This window comes from Eretmochelys imbricata, chromosome 8 (genome assembly GCF_965152235.1).
Source record: "Eretmochelys imbricata isolate rEreImb1 chromosome 8, rEreImb1.hap1, whole genome shotgun sequence".
Lineage (NCBI taxonomy): Eukaryota > Metazoa > Chordata > Testudines > Cheloniidae > Eretmochelys > Eretmochelys imbricata.
Genome location: NC_135579.1, coordinates 48,442,569 through 48,456,421, shown reverse-complemented (window position 1 = coordinate 48,456,421; position 13,853 = coordinate 48,442,569). Strand labels below are relative to the sequence as shown.

At 41.3% G+C, this 13,853-nt stretch overlaps 1 protein-coding gene across 1 annotated transcript in view; it reads left to right on the top strand.

The window, feature by feature from the left end:
• NUF2 (NUF2 component of NDC80 kinetochore complex) overlaps positions 1–7,041 on the top strand; it is a 32,234-nt gene extending 25,193 nt beyond the window's left edge. The window contains exons 13-15 of the mRNA XM_077824057.1: positions 446–621; positions 4,067–4,202; positions 5,579–7,041. Coding sequence (XP_077680183.1) covers positions 446–621; positions 4,067–4,202; positions 5,579–5,701 — 435 coding nt within the window. The 3' untranslated portion in view covers positions 5,702–7,041. The remainder of the gene's footprint in view (positions 1–445; positions 622–4,066; positions 4,203–5,578) is intronic.
• The last annotated feature ends 6,812 nt before the right edge of the window (positions 7,042–13,853 follow it).

Here is a 13,853-nt window from a genome sequence, read left to right as displayed (position 1 = left end):
AACAAGCACCTTAATTTTATCAGTATTACCAGCCCATTTTTCACTGGACAAAATTTTTTGTCATGATAAATGGTACCTTCTTAATTAGGGCTAACAGTTTTGGAGAATGACAGAGTATTTTAGTAAGTAAAAATAAAAATAGCTACCTTTCTGTTCATTTCTTTTGGTAAAACATAGTAAAGTTTTGAATATTTGTCCTACATAATTTACTGTAGTATATTGCAGTAATTACTGGAAGTCTAAGTGATGTAATCCACCAAGCCTGATCTGTAAAATATTTACAAAGTGTGTTAACTGTTGGATTTCTGGGAAGAATTAACTGGGTTTTTAGACTATCAAAATGAGAATGAACAAAGTTCTATTTTGGCAAATATCCAATAGAGGGATATTGCATTTCTTTGCTTTTATAGAATTGCTTTTCAGTCTTTCTTTGAAAATACTGTAGGTCAGAAATCTCGAGGACCAGATTGAGAATGGCCAGATAGAGTTGAAGAATGCTGCGACAGATGAAATGTCCTTAAAGAGACTGGTCAATGCTAAGCGTGAGAAGCTGTCTACAGCTGAAATAAGGATAAAGAAGAAACAGGAGGACGTTGAGCAGTACAAGCGCACAGTATTTGAGTACGGATGAGTTGGCATTTCTGCCTGGCGCTACTTTATCTGACATACACTTACATGTTTGTATCAGGGATGTGAATTTTTGTAACAAGTAGTATAGATGAAATGAGAGTGATGGGGGATAGTTCTGTGAAGACCAGTAATGCTGCAGGCAAGCACTTGGGGACATGGATCAATAATTGCAATGTGAGTTGATAGTAACTCTTTCAGTGGATTACTAATTCAATTTATAATGCTTAGGCTTGATTTTTTTAAAATCTTTTTAAAGAAAATGTCACACTGGGATAATTTTCCAACTCATCAGACTTCAACAAAGCCCCATTTGTCTTTCATGAATTTTTCATAATTTCCCTTGCCACTTTTGCTCATTATCAAAGCCATTCAAGACCCACAGGGAAATGGGGTCTTGTATCTCGGGGGGGGGGGGGGCGGTATTATCGTGATGTGACACGTCTAAAACAAAAGGAAAAGTGTCATTTGATCAAAGCTTCCCAGCTCGTCTTCCTTCCTACGTGATGCTGCAGGCATGTCGTAAGGCTGAGCTTGGAACACCACAATCCTTTTCCATGATGGCAGACTGTAATATTTGTAAACACAGGGCTATGATTTTACTATAGGACCTAGGAGGAGCTGGCCCGTGATAGTATTTTAAACTCCAATCGTCAATAGTGTCAAAGGGGATACAGAACATTACTGGCCAAATGAATGGAGTGTTGTATAGGAAGCATCTTCATTTAGATGGGGAAAGTTAACTGAGTGCTCTGGCCCTACTTAAGGGCTTCTGTTTTCTGCAGAAAGCTGGGCCTAGAATTTGTGGCAGATCCCCTTGATTTCTGTCACTCTTCTACTAAATTTTGAAGTAACTTAAAGTAAATGGAGGTTTTAATTAAATCAAAAATGAAGGCAGCACAATATAGAATTGTTTGCTTTTGATACTAAATGCTCTTCTCAATTTTTAGTGTAGCTGTAGATTTTTGCATTAACACATAATTGCCTTGTAGATGTTTCCTGTGTTTTGACAACTATGGGATTTAGCAGTGAAGAACGGGAGGGAGGTGGCTTTGGGTTTTGGCATCCAGGAGAGCAGAAGGATTTTTGGTGGTGAGCAGAAGAATGCATCTTTTCTTTCCCTTTGTGGGTAGGGGCAGAGATGACTTAAAACTGTTTATTAAGTTTGAATGCCTTGTCCCATCTGACAGCACACAGCTGCCTACTGCCCCCACAGTGGGGTGGGTCTACCCTGCACTGTTCTGGGTCCTGGGGGATGCTGGGGGGGTGGCACTGGCTGGGCCCATTTTATCTCTCCTCCTACCCCCCCAGTGCATCTCCAGGAGCTAGAGACTTAATACAGTAACTCCTCACTTAAAGTCGTCCCAATTAACGTTGTTTCATTATTACGATGCTGATCAATTAGTGAACGTGCTCATTTAAAGTTGTGCAATGCCCCCTTTTGTTGTTTGGCAGTTGCCTGCTTTGTCCACTGCTTGCAGGAAGAGCAGCCCATTGCAGCTAGCTGGTGGGGGCTTGGAACCAGGGTGGACCGGCAGCCCCCTTATCAGCTCCCTGCTCCCCTAAGTTCCCTGTGCAGCAGCTGCCCAGCAGGCTATCAATTGCCTGCAGTTCAGCTGTCCCTTCCCCCCCGCCCCACACCCCGCCGGCAGTGTGCTGCTCTCTGAGCCTCCTGCTTGCTGGGTGGTGGGAGAGAAGAGGGGGGGCTAATGTCAGGGTGTCCCCCTCGCCCTTGCTCCTGTCCCCCGCTTACCCCATCTCCATAGAGCAGGGGGACACACAACAGGGCTCAGGATGGAGGGAGCTTCCTGGCAGCAGCTGTGGTCTCAGCTTGCTGATTAACTTAATAAGGCAGTGTACTACACACACACACACACACACAGAGTGTGTGTTTCTGTCTGCCATGCTGTCTCCCTTCCCTCCATCCCTGCTGCCTTGTAGAGTGTGAGGCTACATTAACAATGAGTTAACCCCCTGAGGGCTCAGCCAATTGCTAGTTTTTCATAGCAATAAGGAATTCCCTGGGAAATATCCCACCCTCTGATTTCATCACCTCAGCCAAGCTTCACAATTATCATTGCTGTGTACAGTATTAAATTGTTTAAAACTTATAGTGTGTGTGTATATAGTCTTTTGTCTGGCAAAAAATATTTTTCCCTGGAACCTAACCCCCATCCACTTTAATTCTTATGGGGAAATTGGATTCGTTTAACATCGTTTCGCTTAAAGTTGCATTTTTCAGGAACATAACTACAATGTTCAGTGAGGAGTTACTGCACTTTTCAAATTAAAACTTATTTTGTGCAGCACAGCTTTGTGGTTGGTTGAATTGTATGGCCAGTTCTATAGGTAGAGAATGGTGCAAAATACATAGGTCTAGACATAATAGCAATTTCAATGAGTGATGGTGCAACTTCAGTACAAAACCTAGCTATATTCTGTCCTGAAGTATTTTTTGAAAACATGAACTATCCAAATCTTTTTTCAGACCCTGCATTGTCAGACAGCTAATCTTTAAACTGTTTTTGAAGCACAATACTAGCTAATTCTCACATCAGTGATATGGATCAGTTGTAACCCCATTTTAAAGATGGAGCGACTGAGACGCAGGAAAAGTTGAGATCACGTAGGAAGTCTGTGTCTGAGCTGGCCTTTGAACTCAAGATTCCAGACCCACTACACCATGCTGCCTTTAGAGCAGAGGTTCTCAAACTGGGGGGTGCAAAATATATTCTGCAGGGGCATGAAAAGCTTTGGAAGAGTGGTGGCTGCTGTCTGGATGCCCAACTCTGAAGGCAGCAGTGGAGAATTAAGGGTGGCAATGCCATACCATGCCACCTTTACTTCTGCACTGCTGCTGGCGGTGGGGCTGCCTTCAGAGCTGGGCACCTGGCCAGCACCTGCTACTTTCCACTCTGCCTTCAGAGCTGGGCAGAGGTATATGTACTTAAGTGGCGTGTGTGTTTTGTAAATGACTACAGACCAAAAGAATGGGGGCACGATCAAATAAGTTTGAGAACCACTGCTCTAGAGTATGATGAATGCATCACCCAACAGTAGAAAAACACTTAAGGCCAGATCCTCAACCAGTTTAAATTAGTGTAGCTCCATTGAAGTCAACTGGGCAATTTGTTTGACAAGTTATGTTAACTTCTTTGAGTTTTGTTTCTTGATGCTATATAGCTCTAGGATTTAAGAAGGAGTCAACTTTTCTGATGTCAGTGTGATGGAGATAAATTGTACACCTAGATGGATAAATGTTACTTATCCCACAAATGCAGCTTTTCCTTCACTCTTGCAAATGACTGTTCTAACTGTAACTTAGAAAATCACTTTCCTTGACATTCATATCCAGTGTGGAATCCATCTTGGTGTTTGTATTTAATTTGGGATGATGTGATTGGTTCAGCACAAACTATTTCATACCTTCTTCCTTTAGGTATTGTAACAGAGTTCAGGAGAAGAGAGGGGCTGTCTATGAGAAGGTGACGGTGATTCACAAGGAAATCCAGCAAGTCAGATTCAAAGTCCAGCAGCTGAACGAGAACACTGAAAAGGAAAAAATGAAAGCACAGGTAAGCATGAATTCTTTTCTATTAAGTACTGGAGAGAAGAGCTGGCCAAAACTGTTTTTATTTGCCAGAAAATGCAGTTTCAGCTGACCAGAAAATGTGTGAATTTGACATAAAATTGCCAAATAGTTTCACCCCCCGCAAACCACCTCTTCCCCCTCCATAAACCTCTTTGGCACTTAGGCACTATTCACAAACCAGGGTGCGGAAGTGATGGTTCTTTCAGAACTTTAACTCAGTAGTTAAGGCACTCACTTGGCTGTGGAAGACTTAGGCTGAATTCCCTTCACTGCCTGATGTGGAAAAGGGATTTGTATTTGGGTCTCCCACATTGCAGGAGCATACCATAGCCATTAGGCTATGGGATATTCTGGTGTGAACGTCTGTCTCTCCTGTTGAATCCGTTCCACTTCTTATAAATAGTCATAGGAGCAAGAACTTGAACATGGTTATACCAAATCCTTGGGAGTACCTTAACCACCAGGCCATAGTCGTTCTTACTGTTTCCCTGGCCCAATGACTGTAAATGGATATTCATAGTGGCAATTCACAGTGATGACAAAAGTTCTGAGGGCCTGACCACTTCTTCCTCCAGCCCTTTAAAAATGCCTGTAATCAAATATTTTGGTTTGAATGACTTTTGTTCAACCCTAAATGGATTTTTTTGATTCTTCTAAATTTTTTCACAGTAGTTTTGGATTTTGTTCAACCTGAACTAATTTGTTAGGTAGCTCGGATATAACTTGCCAGCTCCTGTGCCTACCCTTTCTCCCCCGAACACATGCACTTTTCCCGCAGCAGACCTGATGTCCACAACAGACTTGATGCCCTGCTCTATGCCAGCTAAAGACCATATGAGCTAGGCTCTTCTCAGGTGACCCTTAAGTAGTCTGTGGGACGGAGGAGAAGTGGACCAAGGGGATGCTATGGCGCAACACATTTGGTCTTCATAATACTGCATGAGAGCCCCAATTGTATGGATAATTGGTGGTCGTCTAAATCAGTGCTCTCCTCTGAATCTTACAAGGATCAGCGGGCTTGGGAAGGGGAGAGGACTGCATTGTTGCAGCTGGGAATTCCCCTCCTGTGATCCTTCTGAGGCGTGCAGGGCTTGGGGGAGCCAGGCAAAGCTGAAAGATGAGTGCAGTATAGCGGGATTCCCCTGAATTCTAGGAGATTGCAGTTCCCATTACGCTCCCATCTCTGTGATCATCAGCTCTACCTTTCCCCTCCTGTTCCGTGGATACTCCTGAGCAGCACTGAGCGCAGCTCTGATTCACCCAAAATCTTCCCTGCTGTCTCTTAAATCCTTTGTAAGGCATCAGCATTAACACTGCTGATGGGAGAACCTAATTGACTGACTAACTTTCTCACCTTAGGAGATCTATCTTAACCTGAGGGCTGGCTTGGAGAAATACCATGAAGCTTTGACAAAGATAGCAGAGAGCTATGCGGTCTCACGAGATGAAAAAACTGCTGAACTAAAGAGGAGAATGCTTTGAGTTCAGACTTCCTGAACTAGCTGTTATACTGGCTTTCATTTGGACTCTGCTTATTGTATTTATCCTCCATGTTTGGGTTTTAAAATACTGCATTTTATGTGGGAAACTTCTTAATCACCTCAGAACACATTTAGTATTCTAGACAGGCCCTGGTATTGTCAGCTGATTAACCTTGGTAAAAATGGACTTGAACATCCTGTCTGCATTATCTTTCCCAGTTCTGATTCTTCTAGCGATAAGTTTACCAATTTATCTTTCTTATATAAAATAGTTTGAGGGTTAATTTCAGCTTCTAGCATAACTACAGTTTTTGCAGAAACTACACTGAGGATGTTGGTTTGGGGTAGCTTTGGTTTGAATGGAGGTATCTTCTTAGATCTTGGTTGTAGTATTTTCCAGGTATATCAAACAGTCTGAATTATCTTAAGTTCCATCTGATTTTGGGACAAGTCTTACTGAGATCATCATGATGGGAGAGTGGATTCTTATACGAACTCTGGCTCGCTCTACCTCTGACGTCCAGCAATAAATAAGCCCTTAAAGGAAAGAGTCCTATTGGGGAACTACATAATTTAAGTTGGTGTTGCAATGTCTCTTTCTGGAAGCTTAAATCCATGGTCTCTGCTTGGTGTGTATTGAACACCCATTTGTGGTTGTACAGGATAAGCCCATGTTTGGTCAGATAACTGAATTAAAAATAAAATGACATTGATTGAGATTCATTGTATGTTTCTATTGAAACTGCTCTTCTAAAATGTTTGGCCAGACTGCCTTGGGAACATAAAATGCTACATTTAAATAGCTGCTGTAAAGATTTGGATAGCCTAATTTCTCTATTGTGTTCTTTTGGCCTACTTGTTTGTTCATTCTCTCCTTCACGTAATTTTTAGTTTTTGAGTTTTATGTCTGACCTATGTTTATCCTGAGACAAGGTGTGTGAGGTAATATCTTTTTTTATTGGACCAGCTTCTGTTGTTGAAAGACAAGCTTTTGAGTTACTCAGAGCTCCTCTTCAGATCTCATTCTGTTTATCCTGTTTCTTTGGTTAGATTTTATACTTCTGGGCTCTGTTCTTGTAATTCTTCAGGACTGAGACTTGAAATATTAGTTTGTCTACTTGTTGCCTCTTTTCTGCATTTGGATCTGTTTTTTCCCCAATGTCTTTTTCTTAATCATTGAGACTTTCTAAAGTCACCATGGGTAAAGTTTTCAAAAGCACTTAAATAACTTGGATGCTTTTGAAAAGAGGATTTGATAATTTTTGAAAATGTTACCCTTAATCTCAAATCTTCCATTAGTTGAACTGTTGGAACGTTTTTGTTGATACAACTTCTGGTTTAGATTATTTTAGCCTGTCTCTGTACCATATAAATAAAATTAAATTTGATCACTCATTGGTTTCAGTATATTCATAAGAATGGATATAACTAAAAAGGTACAGGACATATGTCAGTAATTTTATAGTAGTTTTAGACCTGTGTATGCAATATCCTTTCAAACTGTGACCAAAAAATCTTTTAAGTATGTTTTTAAAGTGACTTGCAGAGGTGCTGACAATGCATAGCTCCCAATGATGTCACTAGGAGTGGTGGATATGCTCAACAACCTCTGAAAACCAGGTCACTTAATAGTAAGGCTAAGATTTTGTCATGGATATTTTTAGTAAAAGTCAGGGACAGATCATGGGCTTCTGTGAATTTTTCTTTATTACCCATGACCTGTCTGTGACTTTTACTAAAAATATCCATGCTAAAATGGGAAGGGGCTGGGCAGCTGTGGGATGGCTGGGAGCTCCTGGGCCCCCACCACCTGTGGGGGCTCAGAGCTATGGGGGTCCCCCTGCCACCCCCACAGCAGCTAGGGAGCTGCGGGGGTCCCCTTGCCCCTGTCCCTGCAGCAACTGGGGAGCTGCGGGGGTCCCCCTGCCACCCCCGCTTCGGCTGGGGGCCTGCTGCCTCAGACGGTGGGGGTACCTCACAGCTCCCTGTTGCTGCGGGAGGCGGTGTGATCCTGCATCTCCCAGCTGCTGGGGCTGAAGGCTTGGAAGTCCGTGACAAAATCGTAGGCCCCCTCCTCCATATAATAGACAAAAAATTCTTGTAGTATTTAATTGTTAAATAACATATCTTTCTCTATCTAGAACAAAGTTACAGGAATAATACTCTTCATATCACCTAAATATACTCTCTAACGATCACAGATGGTTATTTGAGAACTAATGATCTAAACATCATTTTTCAAGTGAGTGAATATAACTTGCTATAATTTTCAGTCCAGTAATTATATGTTATATGCTAGACATCTTCATTGAGTTCTGAGACCATAAAAGATTTTAATATTACCAATGGTGTAACTAAACATGGTCCTCCTCTTATTTATCCACATGTTGCAACACACAAGTACCACTGTGAGGTAGGTATGTATATTAATACAGTCCCATTTCTCAAATATAGAGACTGAGACCCCAATTAAGTGACTTGTCCATGTAGCAAGTGTAAGTGTCATAGACAGGGTTAGAATTCTGGAATCTGCTTCTAGTTCTATGCTCAATGAACAAGATCATGTTGCCTCTCATTACCAGTTATTACCAATTAACTTAATGCCTCAGCAACCTGCAGTATATGGAGCAACATTTTGGGGTTATATTGTTCCAAGGCATGTGTCCTGATATATAGGTTTAATATGCACGTGCTACAGTTAACATAATATCTATGTAGTTGTCTAAAATGTGTGTAAACAAAACATACGCAGAATTATGTTGTCCTCAAAGAAGTAAAATAACACAAAGGTGTAAGGTTATAAACCCTGACAGGTGACCCTGAACCTGTACCACTAGGCAAAGGAGGGAAGCTGTTTTCTTTCATATGTTCGGAATACCAGGGAAGGGAGGAGAACTTTATATAGGACTATACTGCTTCAGAGATCAATAGAGGTCACGCAAATTCAGGTGCTTTTTGGTGGTGGTGGGGAATAACTATGCTTCTGTCAAGGTGCCTTCCCCACTCTGAACTCTAGGGTACAGACGTGGGGACCTGCATGAAAACCCCCTAAGCTTATTTTTACCAGCTTAGGTTAAAACTTCCCCAAGATACAAACTATTTTACCTTTTGCCCTTGGACTTTATTGCTGCCCCCACCAAGCATCTAACAAATATATAACCAGGAAAGAGCCCGCTTGGAAACTTCTTTCCCCACAAAATCCTCCCAAACCCTACACCCCCTTTCCTGGGGAAAGCTTGATAAAAATCCTCACCAATTTGCATAGGTGAACACAGACCTTGGATCTTAAGAACAATGAAAAAGCAATCAGGTTCTTAAAAGAAGAATTTTAATTGAAGAAAAAAAAGTAAAAGAATCACCTCTGTAAAATCAGGATGGTAAATACCTTACAGGGTAATCAGATTCAAAACAGAGAATCCCTCTAGGCAAAACCTTAAGTTACAAAAAGACACAAAAACAGAAATCTACATTCCATTCAGCACAGCTTATTTTATCAGCCATTTAAAGGAATCAGAATCTAACGCATATCTAGCTAGATTACTTACTAAGTTCTAAGACTCCATTCCTTTTCTGTTCCCGGCAAAAGCATCACACAGACAGTCTTTTTTTCTCCCCCCTCCAGCTTTGAAAGTATCTTGTCTCCTCATTGGTCATTTTGGTCAGGTGCCAGCGAGGTTATCCTAGCTTCTTAACCGTTTACAGGTGAAAGGGTTTTTCCTCTGGCCAGGAGGGATTTTGAAGGTGTTTACCTTCCCTTTATATTTATGACACTCCCCCCAAATCACAGATAGGGTGAAACGCTGGCTGTGATTTCTTCTTGGAGCTCTAGGAGAAAACCAAGTTAAGACAAATGCATCTCTAAATATATTACCAAGTACATAAAGACTAACAATATTTTCCACATCTCAAGGACGATTTTAACCAGTTGATTCTGGGAAACTTTCACAGGAGAGTGCATCAGTCACTTTGTTAGAAGCTCCTGAGATGTGTTGTATGTTGAAATCAAAATCTTGGAGAGCTAAACTCCACTGAATAAGTTTATTTCCCATGGTGGTATGAAGCCACTGTAGCGCAGCATGGTTGCTTTGCAGGTGGAAAAGCTGTCCTCAAACATATGGGCGTAGCTTTTCCAGAGCGTAGACTATGGCATAACATTCTTTTTCACTGACTGACCAGTTGCTTTCCCTCTCAGACAGCTTCTTGCTGAGAAACACTACAGGGCGGAATTCTTGATCCGGTCCTTCCTGCATTAAGACTGCTCCCGCACCATGCTTGGACGCATCTGTGGTTACTAGGAATGGTTTGTCCACGTCTGGGGCCCTTAGTACAGGGTCCGACATGAGTGTCGCTTTAAGCTGATTAAAGGCCTTCTGACACTTTTCGGTCCACTGAATGGCATTTGGCTGTTTCTTTTTGGTTAGGTCTGTCAGTGGGGTGGCAATCTGGCTGTATTGCTGTACAAATCGCTTGTAATAACCAGCCAAGCCTAAGAAGGATTGGACCTGTTTCTTTTCTGCCACCTCCACCCATTTGGCTCCAATTTCCCCTGCCTCGATTAGTTTTGGGCTTCTCATCTAGGATGTATCTTTCTATTTCCTCAGAAACACCCTCTAAGAACTGTTCCATTTGCATTAGGAAGGGCAAATCTTCTGGAGATTTAACACTTGCTCCTGATATCCAGGCATCCCAATGTTTCACAATGTAGTAGGCATGTCGGGTAAGTGACATGTCTGGTTTCCACCTTTAGGGCTCTGAACCACTGACGGGAATGCTCGGGTGTTAGCCCCATTCTGATTCTCGCCTTGGTTTTAAACAGTTCCTACTGGTTCATGTGTTCCTTAGGCATTTCAGCTGCCACCTCAGCTAAGGGTCCACTGAGCTGCGGCCTCAGCTCTACCATGTATTGGTCTGTAAAGATGCTGTACCCAAGGCAGGTCCTTTTGAAGCTTTCTAAGAAGGCCTCGGTATCATCGCCTGCCTTGTAAGTGGGGAACTTTCTGGGATGGGAAGTGGTACCTGGAGAAGGATTGCTAAAGTTTGTTGGTATATTCTGCTGAGCCTTTGCCTTCTCCATCTCCAGTGCATGATTCCTCTCTTTTTCCTTCTCCTCCAGTTCTTTGTCCCTTGCCTCCATAGCTCTCCTGTAGGCAGCCTCTTGGTTCTTTTCTGCCTCTTTTGCTGCCTCCATAGCTCTCCTGTGGGCAGCCTCTTGGTTTTTTTTCTGTTTCTCTCGCTTCCAGTTCTTTATATTTGACAGCTTCTTTTAGGGGGAAAGTGAGCTCTCTGGAGCATATGACTCTGTGTGTATGAGTGAGCATATCTCCAGTACCTGAGGAGGGAACGCTATTCATTTATACTGTTGTCTGAGATCTCATTTATGTCATATTGGTGTGTCCACAGAGCAGGTGGGCTTGCATATCCCTTCTCATACCAGTTCGATCAGTTGATCAAAATTAGTCCTTCTGCATGAGTCAGTCCCGTTGCAGATTCTGTAATCATTAGTCCATGGAAAAATTACCTGAAGGGCCATCTTCAACAGAGAAATTGTGGAGATGAGGATGGTTTTCTGGGCGGTTAGCTGCTGTCCTAAAGACAGTCTGCAACACAGCCATCATAGATTCAAGGCCAGAAGAGCCAATTGAAGTGATCTATTTTGACCTCCTGTATAACACTGGCCATAGAACATCCCCAAAATAATTCCTAGAGCAGATCTTTTACTAAAACATCCAAACTTGATTTAAAAATTCAGTGATGGAGAATCCACCACAACCCTCGGTAAATTGTTCCAGTTGTTAATTACTCTCGCTGGTAAAAACTTGCACCGTATTTCCAGCCTGAATTTGTCTAGTTTCAGCTTCCAACAATTGAATTGTGCTATACCTTTCTTTGCTGGATTGAAGAGCCCATTATCAAATATTTGCTCCCCATGTATGTAGTTACAGACTGTACTCCAGTTCCTCCTTAACCTTGTTGGCTAAGCTAAATAGACTCTAGGAGCTCAATCTATCACTATACGGCATGTTTTCTAATCCTTTAATCATTCTTGTGTCTCTTCTCTGAATCCTCCCCAATTTATCAACATCCTTCTTGAATTGTGGATACCAGAAACGGGGACAGTATTCCAGTTGCAGTCACACCAGTGCTATATACAGAGATAAAATAACCTCTCTGCTTCTACTTGAGATTCCCCTGTTGATGCATCCAAGGATTGCATTAGCCCTTTTGGCCACAGCATGGCACTGGGAGCTCATGTTCATCTGATAATCTACCACAATCCCCAAATCTTTTTGAATCACTGCATCTCAGGATAATCCCCCATCATGTAAGTATGTGTTACATTCTTTTTGTTCCTAGCTGTATACATTTACATTTGGCCATATTAAAATGGATATTGTTTGCCTGAGCCCAGCTTAGAGTGAGATAGGTCACTTGGTATCAGTGATCTGTCCTCTATTTACTTCTCCCACATTTTTTGTGTGATCTGCAAACTTTATCAGTGATTTTGTTTTCTTCCAGTCATTGATAATGTTAAATAGTGTAGGGCCAAGAACTGATCCCTGCAGGACCCCACTAGAAGCACACCTGTTTGAGTCCACCTGTACAATTACATTTTGATATCTATCAATTAGCCAGCTCTTTAATACATTTAATCTGTGCCATGTTAATTTTCTTTCTAGTTTTTTAAGCAAAATGTCATGCAGTACCAAATCAAATGCCTGACAGAAGTGTAAGTATATTACATCAACTCTGTTACCTTTATCAACCAAACTTGTAATCTCATCACAAAAAGATATCCAGTTAGACAGGATCTATCTTCCATAAACCCATGCTGATTGACATTAATTATATTACCCTCATTTAATTCTTTATTAATCAATTCCTGTGTCAGCCACTCCATTATCTTGCCTGGGATTGATGTCCTACTGTGAAGCGTATAATTACTGAGTTCCTCTGGTTTACTGTTTTTTAAATATTGGCTTAAGATTAGCTTTATTCCAGTCTTCTGGAACTTTCCTCCTGTTCCAAGACTTGGTGAAAATCAACATTAACGGTCCAGCAAATTATGTAGTCAGCTCTTTTAAAATTCTTGGATGCAAGTTATTCCAACCTGCTGATTTTAAAAATATTTAACTTTAGTAGTTGCTATTTAACATTCTGCTGAAGCTCTACTGAAATGGAAAGAGTTGTCATATATGACTAATCATGTTTTTCCCAAATACAGAACAGAAATAATTATTACTTCTGCCTTTTGTGCATTATTGATAATTCTATCCTGTTCATCTAGTAATGGACCAATACCATTGTTAAGATTCTTTTTCTTCCTAATATACTTAAATTTTATATTTTCCTTAACTTTGCTAGCCATAGATTTCTCTTGTGCCCCTTAGCTTCCCTTATCAATTTTCTACAATTCCTAGCTTTTGATTTATATACATTACTCTCCACTCCCCCTTTCTTCCATTGTTATAAAAAATAAAATATATAACTGCCTTCGCTTGCCCTCTAAACCAGGTTGATTTTTAACCAATACAACCTCCTTCCTTGATTGTGGCTTTTTTGGCATCTGGTAAAGTGTTCTTAAATAATTCTCAGTGATCAGTCACCTTTTTCTGATAAAATTCTTCCTCCCAGCTGATTTGGCTCAATCATTTTCAGAGGTGTGAAATTGCCCTGTTAAAGCACCCAGTATTGATATTTATAGATATATATCACTAGTCTGGACTTTATTCTGTTTGCACATCATACACATGATCAAATCATCACTTATACCTAAATTACCATTAATTTTTAATTCTGTGATCAGTGCCTTTTTAATTGTCAAGCCCATTATAATGGGGAAAAAAAGCTTAACTCCTATGTTGGGACATTCGGGTGTAAAATTGAACACTTCCACCCATCACTTACTGGTGGAGAAAGAGAAAGCAATCAAACCAGATTAGCTAGCTAGTAATAGGTCTACACAAGCGAAGGAGATGAGAGAAAATCTCCTGTTCAATCTCAAGGGTTCTCATAGCGTGAGACAACTTTTGGCTTCTTCTCTGGAAGATGAATGACCAGTCCCTTCAAGATGAGTTATGGTTTGCTTGATCAGAGTTCCTCAGAGTATCTCTTGCTTGTCCACGTGGCTTCTGGGAGGGTTTGTTTTCTTAAGT